The 13,667-nt window shown below is 40.1% G+C and overlaps 1 protein-coding gene across 1 annotated transcript; it reads left to right on the plus strand.

Annotated features, from left to right (window-relative positions):
• On the plus strand, window positions 1-13,667 carry LOC146323643 (uncharacterized). Its single transcript, XM_084722707.1, has 20 exons — window positions 1-267; window positions 1,418-2,562; window positions 3,339-3,505; window positions 6,075-6,272; window positions 6,358-6,649; window positions 6,740-6,867; window positions 8,246-8,274; window positions 8,415-8,449; window positions 8,631-8,799; window positions 9,672-9,831; window positions 10,168-10,297; window positions 10,390-10,424; window positions 10,508-10,592; window positions 10,773-10,807; window positions 11,781-11,850; window positions 11,938-12,009; window positions 12,108-12,127; window positions 12,353-12,386; window positions 12,781-12,892; window positions 12,974-13,667. Exons 1-19 carry the CDS (start codon window positions 259-261, stop codon window positions 12,875-12,877), a joined length of 2,910 nt encoding a protein of 969 aa, XP_084578833.1. The 5' UTR covers window positions 1-258; the 3' UTR covers window positions 12,878-12,892; window positions 12,974-13,667.

Below are 13,667 nucleotides of genomic sequence, written 5' to 3' on the forward strand. Positions count from 1 at the left end.
CGAGACAGACTGTTTTTTAAAGATGAGTGTGAGCGCTCTTACTCAACCTCATTCCTCCTCCGAAACCATCTCCTGTGCGCATGGGACGCGCGCTCTGCCTCGATCGGGAGTTCGGACAGGTCGATAAAAGTGTTGGAAGTTTTTGTTAATCGTGTATTTTCATCGGAGAAATGATGAGAGGCTGAAGAAGAATCTCACTGGATTTGACTCACTTGATCGAGAAGGTTTTTGTCGTTTTGGTGGATCATTAGAAACACAATGGATCAGGTACGTTGTCCTATAATGTCATCAAATCCTTCCGCAAAGTTTGTCTAACCAGCATTTACACATTTCCATGGTGTTTGCCGTTATCATGACACTTTATATCGCGTTAACAGGTGTAACTCTGTCTCCATTCATAACGACTCATCACAATGAGTTCATATGAATCTTTAGTGAGCTGTGACTCAGTTGGTGTCTGTGCAGTTTGTGGTGTAATTGTTCAGAAACTACATTTACTATACAGGTTTGAGCCTCCTGTGTCATGTGGGTCAAACCCTCTGGATTTAGGTGGATCACCATAAATCAGGTTTTCCTACTTTCACTAATCAGCTACACAAGAAGACTGATAGAAATGCAAATAGTGTTAAAACCCACCATTGTGTAGTCAAGGGTGACAACTGTCATGAGTCTTACATTGTAAGAAATCATACAAGAATTTAGTGGTATCAACTAATCTTTTCTCAGCTTCACATAAATATACGTTTATACAGATATTCAAGTTATATCTGTATTTATTTTCAGAACAGTTACAAACACAAGTTCCTTTAACTTTTGACTTTTGAGGTCTTTTGACTTGAATTAAATGAATGTACTGCACAGAGTTCAATCAACTCATTAAATTAAGTTTCTAAAGAAACGATCATATCTGACAAAACATATATGATGGAAACTTGTTGCATGTCTCTAATACACTCTAAGCTAAACAAAGTTGCTTGTTTTCACAATAATGAAAACACTACAAACCATGATGATGGTTAGTATTGAATTCAGTCCCAACACCACACACACTTACAATGTAATAAATTCAGCAGGACCAGTTTCACGTATTTTCTTTGTGCCAGTGATGGAACAAAGTAGCTTCATCAGGAGCAGCTGCAGCTGTAACAACTGACATAAAGAACTGACTTTTCAAACTGAAAAAATATATAACAATGTCAAATTTGTGTGACTGAAGATTTCATAACATGAATTACAACTGAACTAATATCAAGCTTGTTTGAAGAGAAAGGTTTGTTTGTGTTGAATCTACAAAATTACAAGGCAACCTGGACATGAACTTTTTAAAGTTAAAACATCAGGTGAACATATCATTTATGTATTTGCCTAGCAGCAGCATTGTAGCTCAGGCTATTGCATTGTGTCATCGTTTCTCCAGGAGGACACAATGGACTTTCAGTCCCTGAGAGCCAAGTTCCAGGATCAAGAACTCCTCCTGAAGCAGCCCAGGATCAAACCTGCTCTCCCGGAGAAACCAAGGGTTGTCCCTCCTCCTCAGAGTCCTACTCACCACCTCCCGGCAGGGGCACGCCCCTCTCTACTCACCACCATAAACCAGACACTGGAAGGGAAGACACCCATTGCCCCCAGAGTGGTGTTCAAAGACGAGAAGAAGGATAGCAAAAAGCCCAAGGGGAAAGAAAAGAATGATGGGAAGCTGAAAAAAGGGAAAGACAAGACCAAAGGAAGCAAAGAGAAGCTTGAAGAGGATTCATCGGATCAGAAGCAGAAGAAGGACAAGAAGTTTTCATTGGTGTCCTCTAAGGACAGCACTGCAGAGCTGGTGCCCGCCATGCCTCCACCTAAATCTACAACAAAGAAAAACGGCTTTTTGGCTTTCAGAAAGTCAAAAAAAGATTCTGTCGACGTCCCAGCTGAGCCCATCCTGGACACCCCCAGCTCAGACACTCCTGCACTCGCTCCGCTTATCCCCGTACCATCTGACTTTGGTGATGCTCCAGCAGAGCCTGAAATCTCTGCACCAAAGGCCCTTCTACCAAACATCCCCACCCCACCTGACTCCAGTGCTGCAGTGGAAATTACCCCACCATCCACTATCCCTGCCTCTCCCGACTTCAACCCACCCCCAGCCTTTATTCCTGATACCCCAGCTCCTAAAGCCCCCACCCCAGTGAGTGAAACCCCACTTGAGATAGAAACTCCCGCCCTGCCCAGTTCCAGGCCTGCCAGCCAGAACGACATCATTCCACAACCACCCAGTGCTGCCCCAACCCCTCCACCCAGTCGTGCCATCTCTGGTACCCCTCCTGTTGTTTCCACTCCCTCTCCATCACCTCCTGAGGCTGACATGGCAGCTGAGCCCAGCATGGAGGCTGTTGACACAGCGCCAGTGGAGACACCCGCTCCTCCAGTCATAGACCCTCCATCTCCCAAAGCTGAGCGTCCCATTTCAGCCCTGTCAGCCCTGGAGAGGGCAGAGGACATGAGTCCAGGAAAAAGGACTCCTCCATGTGACCAGCGGATCTTCAATGCTCTGGAGAAGGCACGTAGGAAGCCCACCAGGTAAACAACATACAGCTGATGGACACTCATGGATATGAATAACTTGATTACTTATATCATGAATACAATGTATATTCTATTTCATTTATCTACTCCATTATCTTTTTTTCTTCAAATTAAATATTGACACAGTGCTATTCCAAAAACATTGTTTCAGACTGGGCTGCACCAACAAGGAGTAATTGTTAAAACCTGTTAAATTATTGTTTAACTTTAAATCATGTTGTGCCAAACTTTTAAAGTAGCTTAAAATTAAGAAAAATAATCAAGTTCATTGAAACAGTGACACAGTCAACCCAAGTAAGTTTTATGATACTTAAGTTAGAATATGTTTTTCCTCAAAGCAGGAGAAAATACCAGTCCTCTGCTGAGCCAGAGTAAACTAACCAACTTTTTTTTGCTAGCTGGCAAACAATGTAGTACTTGAAAAAAAACATTTTAGCAAGCTAGCAAAGTATGTAACATTTTGATAGCTTTTTAGTTAGCAAACAATTTAATGTTTAAATTTATTGATCAAACTATTTAATTTCAGTTTAATTTTTCTATACAGAGACTAATTTTCCATTTTGCATCAGAGCTCTGCTTAGTTTTAAATCTGGATTTACTCCTTTTAAACCTGGTTTTACTAAACTCTGATTAGAACTAATCTTAGAATAAATTTGGTGCAATCCAGTCTAAGTGATGAAGGGTATGGCAGAATTTTCAGTTGTTTTATACTATTTAGTCAACTGTGACTGAATAACATAACATCATATCATTTCTTCATCTGTCTTCAGTCGACTGTCAACCTCCACCACGTCCTACTCCATCACCCCGCCTCCAGAAGAGCTTCCTCCTCCTGTGAGTCCCACCAGCTCTCTCCCAGAGCTTCCACCCATTGACTATGAGGATCGGGCAGGGAACACCGTCCCGAAACCAGAACAAATTAACGGATTAGACCACCGTAAGTCTGGACTAGTTAGTTCTCTTCTCTCTGCTTCTTGCTTTCTTATGTATGAAGGCCCATTTCCACCAGTAAAAGAAAAAAAAATAGATATATATCCCCATTGTTAGATGTAATTCTGAGATAAAAAGTTGAAATGATAAAATAAAAAGTCAAAATTGTGAGATAAAGTCATATTTATAAAATAAAAGGTTGAAATTATGAGATAAGAAGTCATAATTCTGAGATAACAGGTCAAAACTATGCGATAAAAAAATCTTGAAAACTTGAAATTATGAGATATGAAGTCAAATTTAGATCTTGAAATAAGTAGATAAAAAGTCATAACTGTAAGATAAAAAGCCATAAGTTGAAATTATGAGGAAAAAAGTCAAAATTTTGAGTTAAGATGTTGAAATTTATATGAAAAAAGTCACACTTTTTATCTTATAATCACGACTTTCTTTTGGGATATTGTTTTTTTTTCTTTTTTGGGACTGGTGGGAATGGGTTTCTGTATTTGTTGACTTTTTAGTATATTTGGATTTTCTTTTACTGTTTACCTGAACATGCAACACACAGCAGCAAATGTCATCATCAGTGCGTGAGGTACGTGCTGTGCAGCTGCAGAGCACCATTTGTCAGTGGGCTCAGAGCCGTATAGAGAATGTGGTATGTATAGTATGGTTTATGTCACAGGGCTGCCTCAGGTGTTGGTTGAGAGAAGCAGCCTTAAAGAACGGCGCTGGCATTCCTCTTTTGTGCCAGAAACAACTGCGCAGCAGGCAGGGCAGAGCTGCAGAGGTATGTCAGCAATGACAGGGAGGAGGAGCAATGACAGGAGCGTGTCCATCATTATGACACAGAGCTGAAATGACAAACGCTTTAGTGTCTGTTGAGCTGACAGAGCGTACAGAGCGAAAAGTGAGTCTGCTGCTGTGTTGACAGTGAGCTTATTAATTGTGCATGTGGTCTTTATGCATGTATCAATTTTAAACAATCTCATGCTGTTTATCATTTCAGTAAGTCTGTTCTCACACATTATAGTAAAGTAAGACACTCATTTGTTTATGACAACTCAGTAGAGGAGCATTTCTAACACTGTAAGCCTAATATTTCAAGATGATTCTTTAAATTATTGTCCTCTTATTTTTAAAATTGCCTATTGTTCGATGCAAAATATAACATTATTATAACAGTTCAATTTGAATACATTTTGGAACAGAAATATTTTTCATTGTAAGGAAGAATTTAATTATATTGCACCAGAAGCAAAGTACACCAGAACTGAGTACTTCACAAGTATTTGAGATTAAACTAAATACAGTGTCATGAAAAGCAAAGTTAGAGAAACAACACAAAGACTCTAACATTTGCTTGGAGTGAGGTCTGCTGTACCTTTCTTTGTGCAGCTGTGCATTATCTCCACTCTGCAGAGTGTTATCACAACAACTTCGACAGTGTGTTCGACTGGTTTGGGCTCCTCACAAATCAAATTCCACTCAGGCTGCTCTCACCTCCTCTCCCTTTCTGTGTTAGGAAACTTCCTTCAGGGGTTTCAGCTCAAGTTTTTAGTGCCGGAGCAGATAATGACAGCCGGTTGGATAACAGTGCATCAAAATGTGATAGTCTTGGGGAGCCCGCCATAGAGTCCCTGATGCGAAAAATACTGAGTATAAAAAGCAAAACATCGACAACACGAGTCGTATAACAGTCATTCATCACATCCACAGCTGCGACACCATGTCAATCAATGGAACAATGTCAATATCATATCTACTGTAGAAAACACCACTGCATGTCAACTCAGTGATAAAAATGTCCATTATCACTGCCCTAAAATATTACAAAATAGAAACAATCGAAGGATTAACATTAGCAATGTTAGCTAAAGAACCTTACCTTTCAATGATAATTTAAACTGCCTTGTTGTTTCAAAGCGTTCTAATTTATTAGTTAACATTTTGTATTTTTCAGAACATTTTTACCAAGAACATTTGGGAAGAACATTTATCAAGCAATTGTGGTGTAAATGCTGGATGAACGCTAAACTTCCCTGCTGGCTGTAAGAGTTCAGTGGTATAAATAATCTATGAAAGACTGGAATATTTTTTAGGATTGTTGAAGAGCTGACTCTAAACTGAATAGCTGGCTTTAATTTGTATGAAGAAGTGAACAAAGGAGAATGAATTGTTGGAAAACTGGAAAAACAGGAGGCAAAGTATACTATAAGCTAGGAACGTAATTCCATAGCTGGCTTTAATTTGTATGAAGAACCAATTGAAGAAGAAAATTATGTTTTTAATCATTGATGGGAACAAAATCCGCCCTTTCAAAAAGTGGTGGGGACACTGGTGGTTCCCGACCTCTTTGGGTTGTGACAAGTTGTTATCACGTTTCCCAAAGAAACATTTTCCCTCTAATCTTCTCATGTGGTTTCATTTCAGTGTTTGAGGTATCATCTCATGACCCCTCAGATTGATTTAGCGACCCTTTGAAGGGGCTTGACCCCTAGTTTGGGAACCACTGCCTTACATTTCTGCTGTAATTATGATGCACTCATTTATTAACATGATGTAATTATTTGCAGGGCAAGCTTCTCCAGTACTGGAAGGTATCACTGAGGAGGGGTCCAACCCTGTCCCAGAGCTGCTGGTGGTTCCACCTCCTCCACCCAGGAAGGTCCTCCCAGACCCTGAGTCTCTGGGTCCTGCTCCAGAGAAGCCAGACAGACCTCTTTCTGTCAACCTGAGTGGCTTCCTCCCTCCTCCTCCTCTGGAAGATAGTGGTGCGGCCTCCGTTGTTACACTCACAGCTTTGTCAAACCAAACCTAAGCAGCCCTCCTAATATTGTTTTCATATTTCATCTCCAGAGATCCCTGCTCCTCCTCCCGAGTTCTCATGGACCGATTCCACGGACATCCCAGAGTTTGACGATGTCCCCTCAGACGCTCACTCTCCAGAGCTGCCTGTGTCAGACTTGGGGAATGAAGAATACACAGGTCCAGACACTCCAGATGGACAGAACCCGCCAGAGTTTTACAGTAACGGCATAACCGCTCCAGGAGGTGAGGTCCATACAGCACCAGTGTTTGGAGATCCAGATATTCCACTACCACAATCCTCCTCGTCCCCCATCTCTAAGGACTCTCCACCACAGCCAGAGTAAGACACACTTTTGACTCTGCTACCTTTGCTTCAAAATACTTGTTCATCTCTAGGAACTTTGTTTTGATTCCTGTTTGTCGCACCCAGGCTCCCAGCTCCAGTCGACAACGGTGTCTATGAGAGCACAGAGAATGTATATGAAGACATCGCCACGTCTGCCACTAAAAAGAAAGGAAAGACTGACGGTGGCAAGAAACGCAAAGGACCACCAAAGAGTAAGGACTCCCTGCACCTAACACATAAACAATGAGATATTAGACTTCTTGAACAGCAGATATAATCACATCAGTCATATCACATCAGAACATTCATATTGATGAGATATCACTTATCAAGTAAACACATTATGTTTACTATATTTAGCTCCACATGTAATAAAAAAGAGTTTTTAAGAAAAAAAAATCTCAATAAGTCTTTTACTCCTGTCTGAAGACTATCCCAAGACAGGCAGCAGAACAGATAACATGGCTGCAGACATAAGACAGACATAAAACAATATAAATTTTAAAAAAAAAAGCATAAAGTACAGAATTGTAAGATATTAATTCATTTAATACATTCAAAACATTTACAGCCAGATACACTTGCTTTCAAGTCATACTGAACCACTTTAAAGGAGAAATCTCTAATATATTTACTAAATACTAAATTACAAAATGATCACAGAGATTAAGAGCGAGAGATTAAGCAAAATGCTAAACTGTAACACTGGCTTCTTTAACAACAATGCTAACTCCTTTGAAATATCCATTCTGGGTTGGACCTGTTTTTGTTTTATACCGTTTCACATTTATTAGTGGTAAAATTAATGCCAAATGTTCACAGAATAAGTTAATATCTGTTTATGAGCTGTAAGAATTCATGAATAATCTTTTAGAAGAAGAAGATGTTTATGATGATTATATTGAGCAATATGTTAATGGAGTCTGGCAGGTAGACAGACAGTCATTGAACTTTTTTTCTCATCTTTCGCTCGTCTTCATTCAGTGTCCCTGCAGCTGGAAGGTAACCTGTTTGACCTTCAAGTCTGGGGAGGAAAACAACTCGCTTCTACCTTTTTATAAACCAACAGTGGCTCCAGTTCATTATTTGGATTCTAGTACTCATTTTTGAACACTAGGGTCTTACATACTGCTCCTTTAAAAGTGTCCAATGAGACCAGCTCCCAAAGATTTAGGTGTTTTTGCAGGTCAGCATGGACTGTGGGGACAGTTAGCAGAAATAAGTCCTGGGAGTGAAGGCAATAACTTCCCATACCTAGGTATGAAGGAAGCAAAGGAAGGAAGGGAGGAAGTAAAGTTAGACATCCTAAAATAATTGACATATCATTTCAATGAATGAACCATGAATTGAAATGACAGAAGTGCAGAACACAATACTACAATCTTATTCATATCAAATAATGATAAATGACAATATAATATATACAGCATAGATCTCATCACTGACTCTCATAGGCATACAGAAATAATGTTATCTTGTGTGATTCTATCTTTAGGATCATAACAAAATGTAATGCTATAATGCTATGACCATCCCTTTATTCTAAGTTGACTTAATTTTACCCTTTTTACACAACTGTGTTCTCCACAGATCCGTATGCTGAGGCTGCACAAGAAACTGTAAGTAGCTTTATGAGAACTGAGTCATTTTTTACATTAAAAATGTATTTTTCTTCATGACAAGTGTTCCTTATCTGTCAGAGATTCTCGTGATTTAGTGCAAAATGAATCAAGTCTTATCTCTTTGTTGGTGTTTACAGAATGAAGAGAAAAGCAAGACGAGCAGGTTCGGCAAGTAAGGCCTTATTTTTTGACCCACTTCTCTTTTCATCTCAGTTATCCCCCAGACACTGTTAGCGATGAGAGAGTTTGGTCTGCCTTTGTTTCCCTCATAATCTCCTCTGCCATTTAAACATGCGGTGAGGAGTCTCTTTCAAACAAGACGATATCCCTCATTCTCATTCCCTCTTTTGCAGGAGCGAGAAGAAAGCCGCCGCAGAAGGGCCAGATGAGAAAGAGCTGAAAAAGAAAGAGAAGCAGCGTTTGGAAAAGGAGAAGAAGGAGCTAAAGGAGAAGCAAGAGAGGGAAAAGAAGGAGCAGAAAGAGAGGGAAAAGAAGGAGAATGAGATGAAGAAGAAATTCAAAGTGAGTAATGTTATTTTGACAGAGCGGGGAGGTATGGAAGGTGACTGAGCGGCAGGGGAGGGTGGGGTATATGCTTTGGCATACAAACCAGTCTGGATTCATTCCTCCCAGTGAGGAGAGCTGAGCTGAGCAACATGTGCAGGCTCAAAAGAATCTGTGTAAACATTGTTTCTTTGTTGGTGAGATTCTTTTCTTCCGTGGTATTTTATTAACATGTTATAACAAAACACATGGATCCACTGGGTCCTGCTTAGGTCCTAAAACGTAGATCAGGACAAATGTCTCAGACAAAACTGACTACTAAGTAAACAAGGTCAAGTCAAGTTATCTCAGGGCACTTTTCATATAGAGTACTCAACCATACATTTTTTTTTGTAATAGCGAGAGTGGCCTCTGCGTTAAATTAGTGGCAAGGCTGACTTGCAATGCCCTTTTCTATGATAAGTTCATGGTAGTGTCAAAAATATTTTATTCATTTATTTTAATATTTAATAATCTGTTACTTTAGGGTACATTGTTACATAATGTTTCTTTAAATGTGAAGCCCCTCATGACAGAGCTTTTTTCACAGCAGACATTTTGACTTTTGACTTGAAAATTTCAAGTGTAATTAGTAACATTAACGATGGTTCAGTTCCATTAAGTGTCCCAGTGGGCCTGCACACACAATAACAGGACCCCCCCTACTAGAAATCAGCCATAATTGGTGTTATTAATTAACCTTTGCTTTTCCTGCTACGACAGGTTTATGTCATATTTGTCACATTCTTTATAGCAAGAAGTGTGTATGTGAGTGCTGTTTTTGTGTGTTTGTGTGTATATATGTGTACATATGTGAATACGTGGTGATAACCTGCCGCTGTATTTGTCAGATCACAGGACAGGAGGACGCCATGTATCAGGCAAAAGTGACTGTAACGACTAAGGGACGTAAGAACGATCTGCCCGTCAAGAGTGGTGACATCATCAGCATCATCCGAACGACCAACTGTCCCAAAGGGAAATGGTTGGCCAGGGACAGCAGCAACAACTGTGAGTTCAAACAAAACTCATAGGTTATCATCAGCAGTGTGCTGAGCTCAAGGCTAAAATGATGCCTAAAGAAGGTCTGTTAGGTCTAGATATCTTTTCTCTAATAAGACAACACTTGAACACGCTGCGTTACAACTTGAGTGTGATGAAAACATCATAAATCACACATGGAGGCTGCTATGTTGTTGTACCTGAATTATTTCCAGCCATCTGTACTGTATACGTTCCAGGCCATATGGGACAGACAAAGGTTCGCTGCAGAAATCTTGTTAAAGAAATTAACTGGCGGTGCTGTAGCACTGACTGTGGATCACTGACTCTGTGAGTTTGTTCCAGATGGATATGTTGCAGTGGATCACGTGGAGCTGGACATCAGGGAGATGCTGGAGCTGGGAAAGAAGGCTAAAAGCAGCCGCAAGACCAGCAACAATGTAGTCGAGGAGGAGGTTCCCAACATGGTGAACACGTACGTGTGCACATGCAACTTCTCACTCAGTATTCGTCACAATGTTAATGTTAAAAGGATGACTTACAGCTGTTTTTGTCTCTTTTTCTCAGGGACTCAAACCACTACCCAATATCAGCAGGAAGCTGTAAGTATCTTCCTGTTTGTATTAATAGTAACATTATATATTTAACAAACTCTGCAGCAGTTTGATGTTGCTGATGTGTTCAGTCACAGATGACAGTGAGGAGTGGACTGGTGATGATGATGAACCTCTCTCTCCTGCCCCTGGAAGTGCAGAACCACCTGCTCCATTGTAAGTCCATGTTAGCCTCAGTCTACATTGAATTACTCAGTTTAGATTTGTACTTTTTGAAATAGACACCTATCAGCAGCAGTGAGCTTGACCTCTGTTTAATCATTGGAGCGCAAAGTGTTATACTGTATGTTTTCTGAAGACCAATTCCTTGTCTTGTCAATGTCTTTTTCTCTGCAGGGGCCACATCAGGACACTGTCAATGCCAGACATGGGTAAGAAAATCCAAACTAGTCCACTGTATTAAAATCAGCAAATTGTACTGATGCTAAACAATTAGGTAACAAAAAGTAAATTAAACAAAGTGCTTTAGACTGAACACATTGTCACATTATTATCATCTGACAGATACCACGCAAAAAGTGTGGTGTATTTGTCATGTTGTATCTCCTCCATGTGTTATCTTGGTGGAAGTGTGTCGATACAATAAACATGAGATATGACAAACATCTTGACTTTTGTGTCAGATAAGTCGTAAGTGGTGATGGTTTACAAGCATTTATCATTTATCAGCATTTTAAAGGCACATTCGCAGGCAGTAGAAAAGTATAGCGTTGTGGCATCCTCACAAAGCTTTTGATGACACATTTGTAAAGTCACATTAAGAGTATTATCCTAATTTTACTTATAAAGTTATTATCTTTTCCCCGCTATCAGAACAGGAAAAATGATGTGATCATTTTTTCACTTGTTTGTTGGTTAGCTTTGGTGATCAAAAGCACCAAGAGGATAAAATCTCTGAGGTGCAACTCCATGAGCTGTGGTTGTGAGCTCATTAAACCAATTAAAGCTGCAGTATTCAGTATTATTTCATTATTATTTTTGTTTAAAATACTCATTTTGACCATTGCATGTCCCTAAAAATATTTAATTGAAGAGTTTCTTTAAAAGAATGTGTTTGTCAGCGTTTGCCCCTTTGTATTTAGTTATATTAAAAAACTGGACCATGTCCGATTCAAATAACCAATCACGATTAGCTAGCATGTAACCAGCCAAACTCTGTATAAACAAGTGCAGTGTGGTCCCTGTTCAACCCAAACAAAACATAACAAAACGGCTGTTTAAACAGAAATGGTGGTGGGCACAAGAATACTTTGGCACTTTTTTGGTCAGTGTGATTAACAATGTACAGTAGGCGTGTGTTATACGAGAGTGCGTTATCTTTACCTGTCTTATGACTTTTCGTAGGAAACAAAGACCTCAGCATAAACCACCAGCACAGTCAGAGCGACATCAGCGCAGATGGCCCCCATTACCAGTGAGTTTACCGGTTTCATTCACTCACACACATATACACTGAAGCACAGTGTGGATATACAATATGTGTATTTGTCTTTTTTATCAGAGCGAGACATGAAGCACTTCAGAAGTTGTCCACATTTTTCCATCAACCCAAACCTGTGGAGCCAGCTGCCAGGTAGGCATCAAACACCTGCTGTATACACACATACACACATGCATACACTGTTAAAAAAATTGTGTTTTAATATTTCCTTTAACTTCTTTTTTTTACAGCAGCACTGAACCAGAAACAAGTAAGTGATCCTGGATCCTAATACACTGTATATGTACAACATATAAAACCTATTTGCAGTGACATAAGTGATGTATGTATATAATGGTGTGCATTATGATCAATCCATTTTAAAGTTCATTGTGAATACTTATAGCATTTTTTATCAGTGAAAAATCTATTCATCATCCTACCTCTTTCTAAGGCATTTGATGTGTTTGATAAATGGATTTTGTTCCCATCTCAGGTCCTGTGCTTGTGAAGGAAGAAACAGTGCAGCCGTAAGTAGAAAGCAGACACACAAGCACATACGAACCCACACACACAAGGAAAAATGCCGAACATGTTGTGCAACCTGTAGACAGACACCTTCACTTCCTTTTTGCCTGGAATGGCTGGCTGAGCATGAAAAGGGTGACTGTTTTAGTCTTTTTTGTGTGGGAGAGAAAGGCGGACAAGGAATCCACTCGTTCTCCTTCCTGGAAATGAAGTTGGCTCGAACCCTGGTAGGAGAATGAGTTGGTGATTCCCTGTAATGTGCTTTTCATGTTTATCAGTGGTGTCATGTTCATGGTCAAAATGAAGTCACCCTCTTTGTCCCTGCAGGTATAATAGGCAACATGGCAGCACCTGCAGGAAGGATTGAATTATTCTGAGATCTTTTTTTTCCCACAGGCCTACAGATAGTTCAACAACAGAGACAGATTTGGATTTATCTGATATGATCATTTTACCGCCTCCTGACCTGTACGCTGACATGGCTGCGGAGTAATGATCATAAAACAAGGTGAGGATGAATCGCCTCGCTCTTCACTGCTCATCACCGCGACATGATCATACTGACACGATGTGCCTCTGTTTCTAACAGCAGAACAAGAGGCAGCCAGGCAGAGGAAAGAGGATTTATCTGTGGTGTTATCTTCACACTGTGACCTGTCAGTCACCTAATACTGTGACTTCATCTTCTTGACTGTGACCTTTTTTACCTGGTGACTGCATTTATGGATCAGTATGTGGAGCAAGAATATAAGAGGATTTCTGCGACATCTCAGCGATCAGAACTTTTTGTGTGCTTTTTCCGAAGCGCTTGGTGTGAAACCAGCCAAGGATACATTGTCTGGTGGCTCTGAGTGACTTTGAACCTTGAACCAAGATGAACTGCTGATCCCAGGAAAGGACTTACACATGAGCTTTTTTGGGTTCTGTCACCCGGGAGGATCATGTAGGGAAAATTATACGCATCATGTGCAAATTCCAGAAAGCCAAATCTGTCAAAGCGGTGGAAATATGAGGAGGACGATGGAATATCTAACAAATCATTAGTGCCTGAATATTTATCTTATTCTACACAGAGTAAGGATTGGATGAAATTAGTGTCCTACACACTTGTTACCAGTTTACAGTGTTGGTGCCAAAGGAATTAAAAGAATAATAGCTGAAAAACTTAAAGGTACAATATGCAGGATTGTTTGTAATTGCACCATTCAAAGATGGCCCCTCCTGCCCGGCTCAACAAATGAGAGAGAGGGAGAGAGACAAATTAAAATACCAAAATTAGCGTG

This window comes from Lutjanus erythropterus, chromosome 7 (genome assembly GCF_056507025.1).
Source record: "Lutjanus erythropterus isolate fLutEry1 chromosome 7, fLutEry1.hap2, whole genome shotgun sequence".
Lineage (NCBI taxonomy): Eukaryota > Metazoa > Chordata > Actinopteri > Lutjaniformes > Lutjanidae > Lutjanus > Lutjanus erythropterus.

Bases quoted from the DNA above. Each gene is read 5' to 3' on its own strand.
- LOC146323643 (XM_084722707.1), top strand. The intron at 6,650-6,739 runs GTAAGACACACT...TGTCGCACCCAG, and splicing joins GACTCTCCACCACAGCCAGA to GCTCCCAGCTCCAGTCGACA. The intron at 6,868-8,245 runs GTAAGGACTCCC...TGTTCTCCACAG, and splicing joins ACGCAAAGGACCACCAAAGA to ATCCGTATGCTGAGGCTGCA.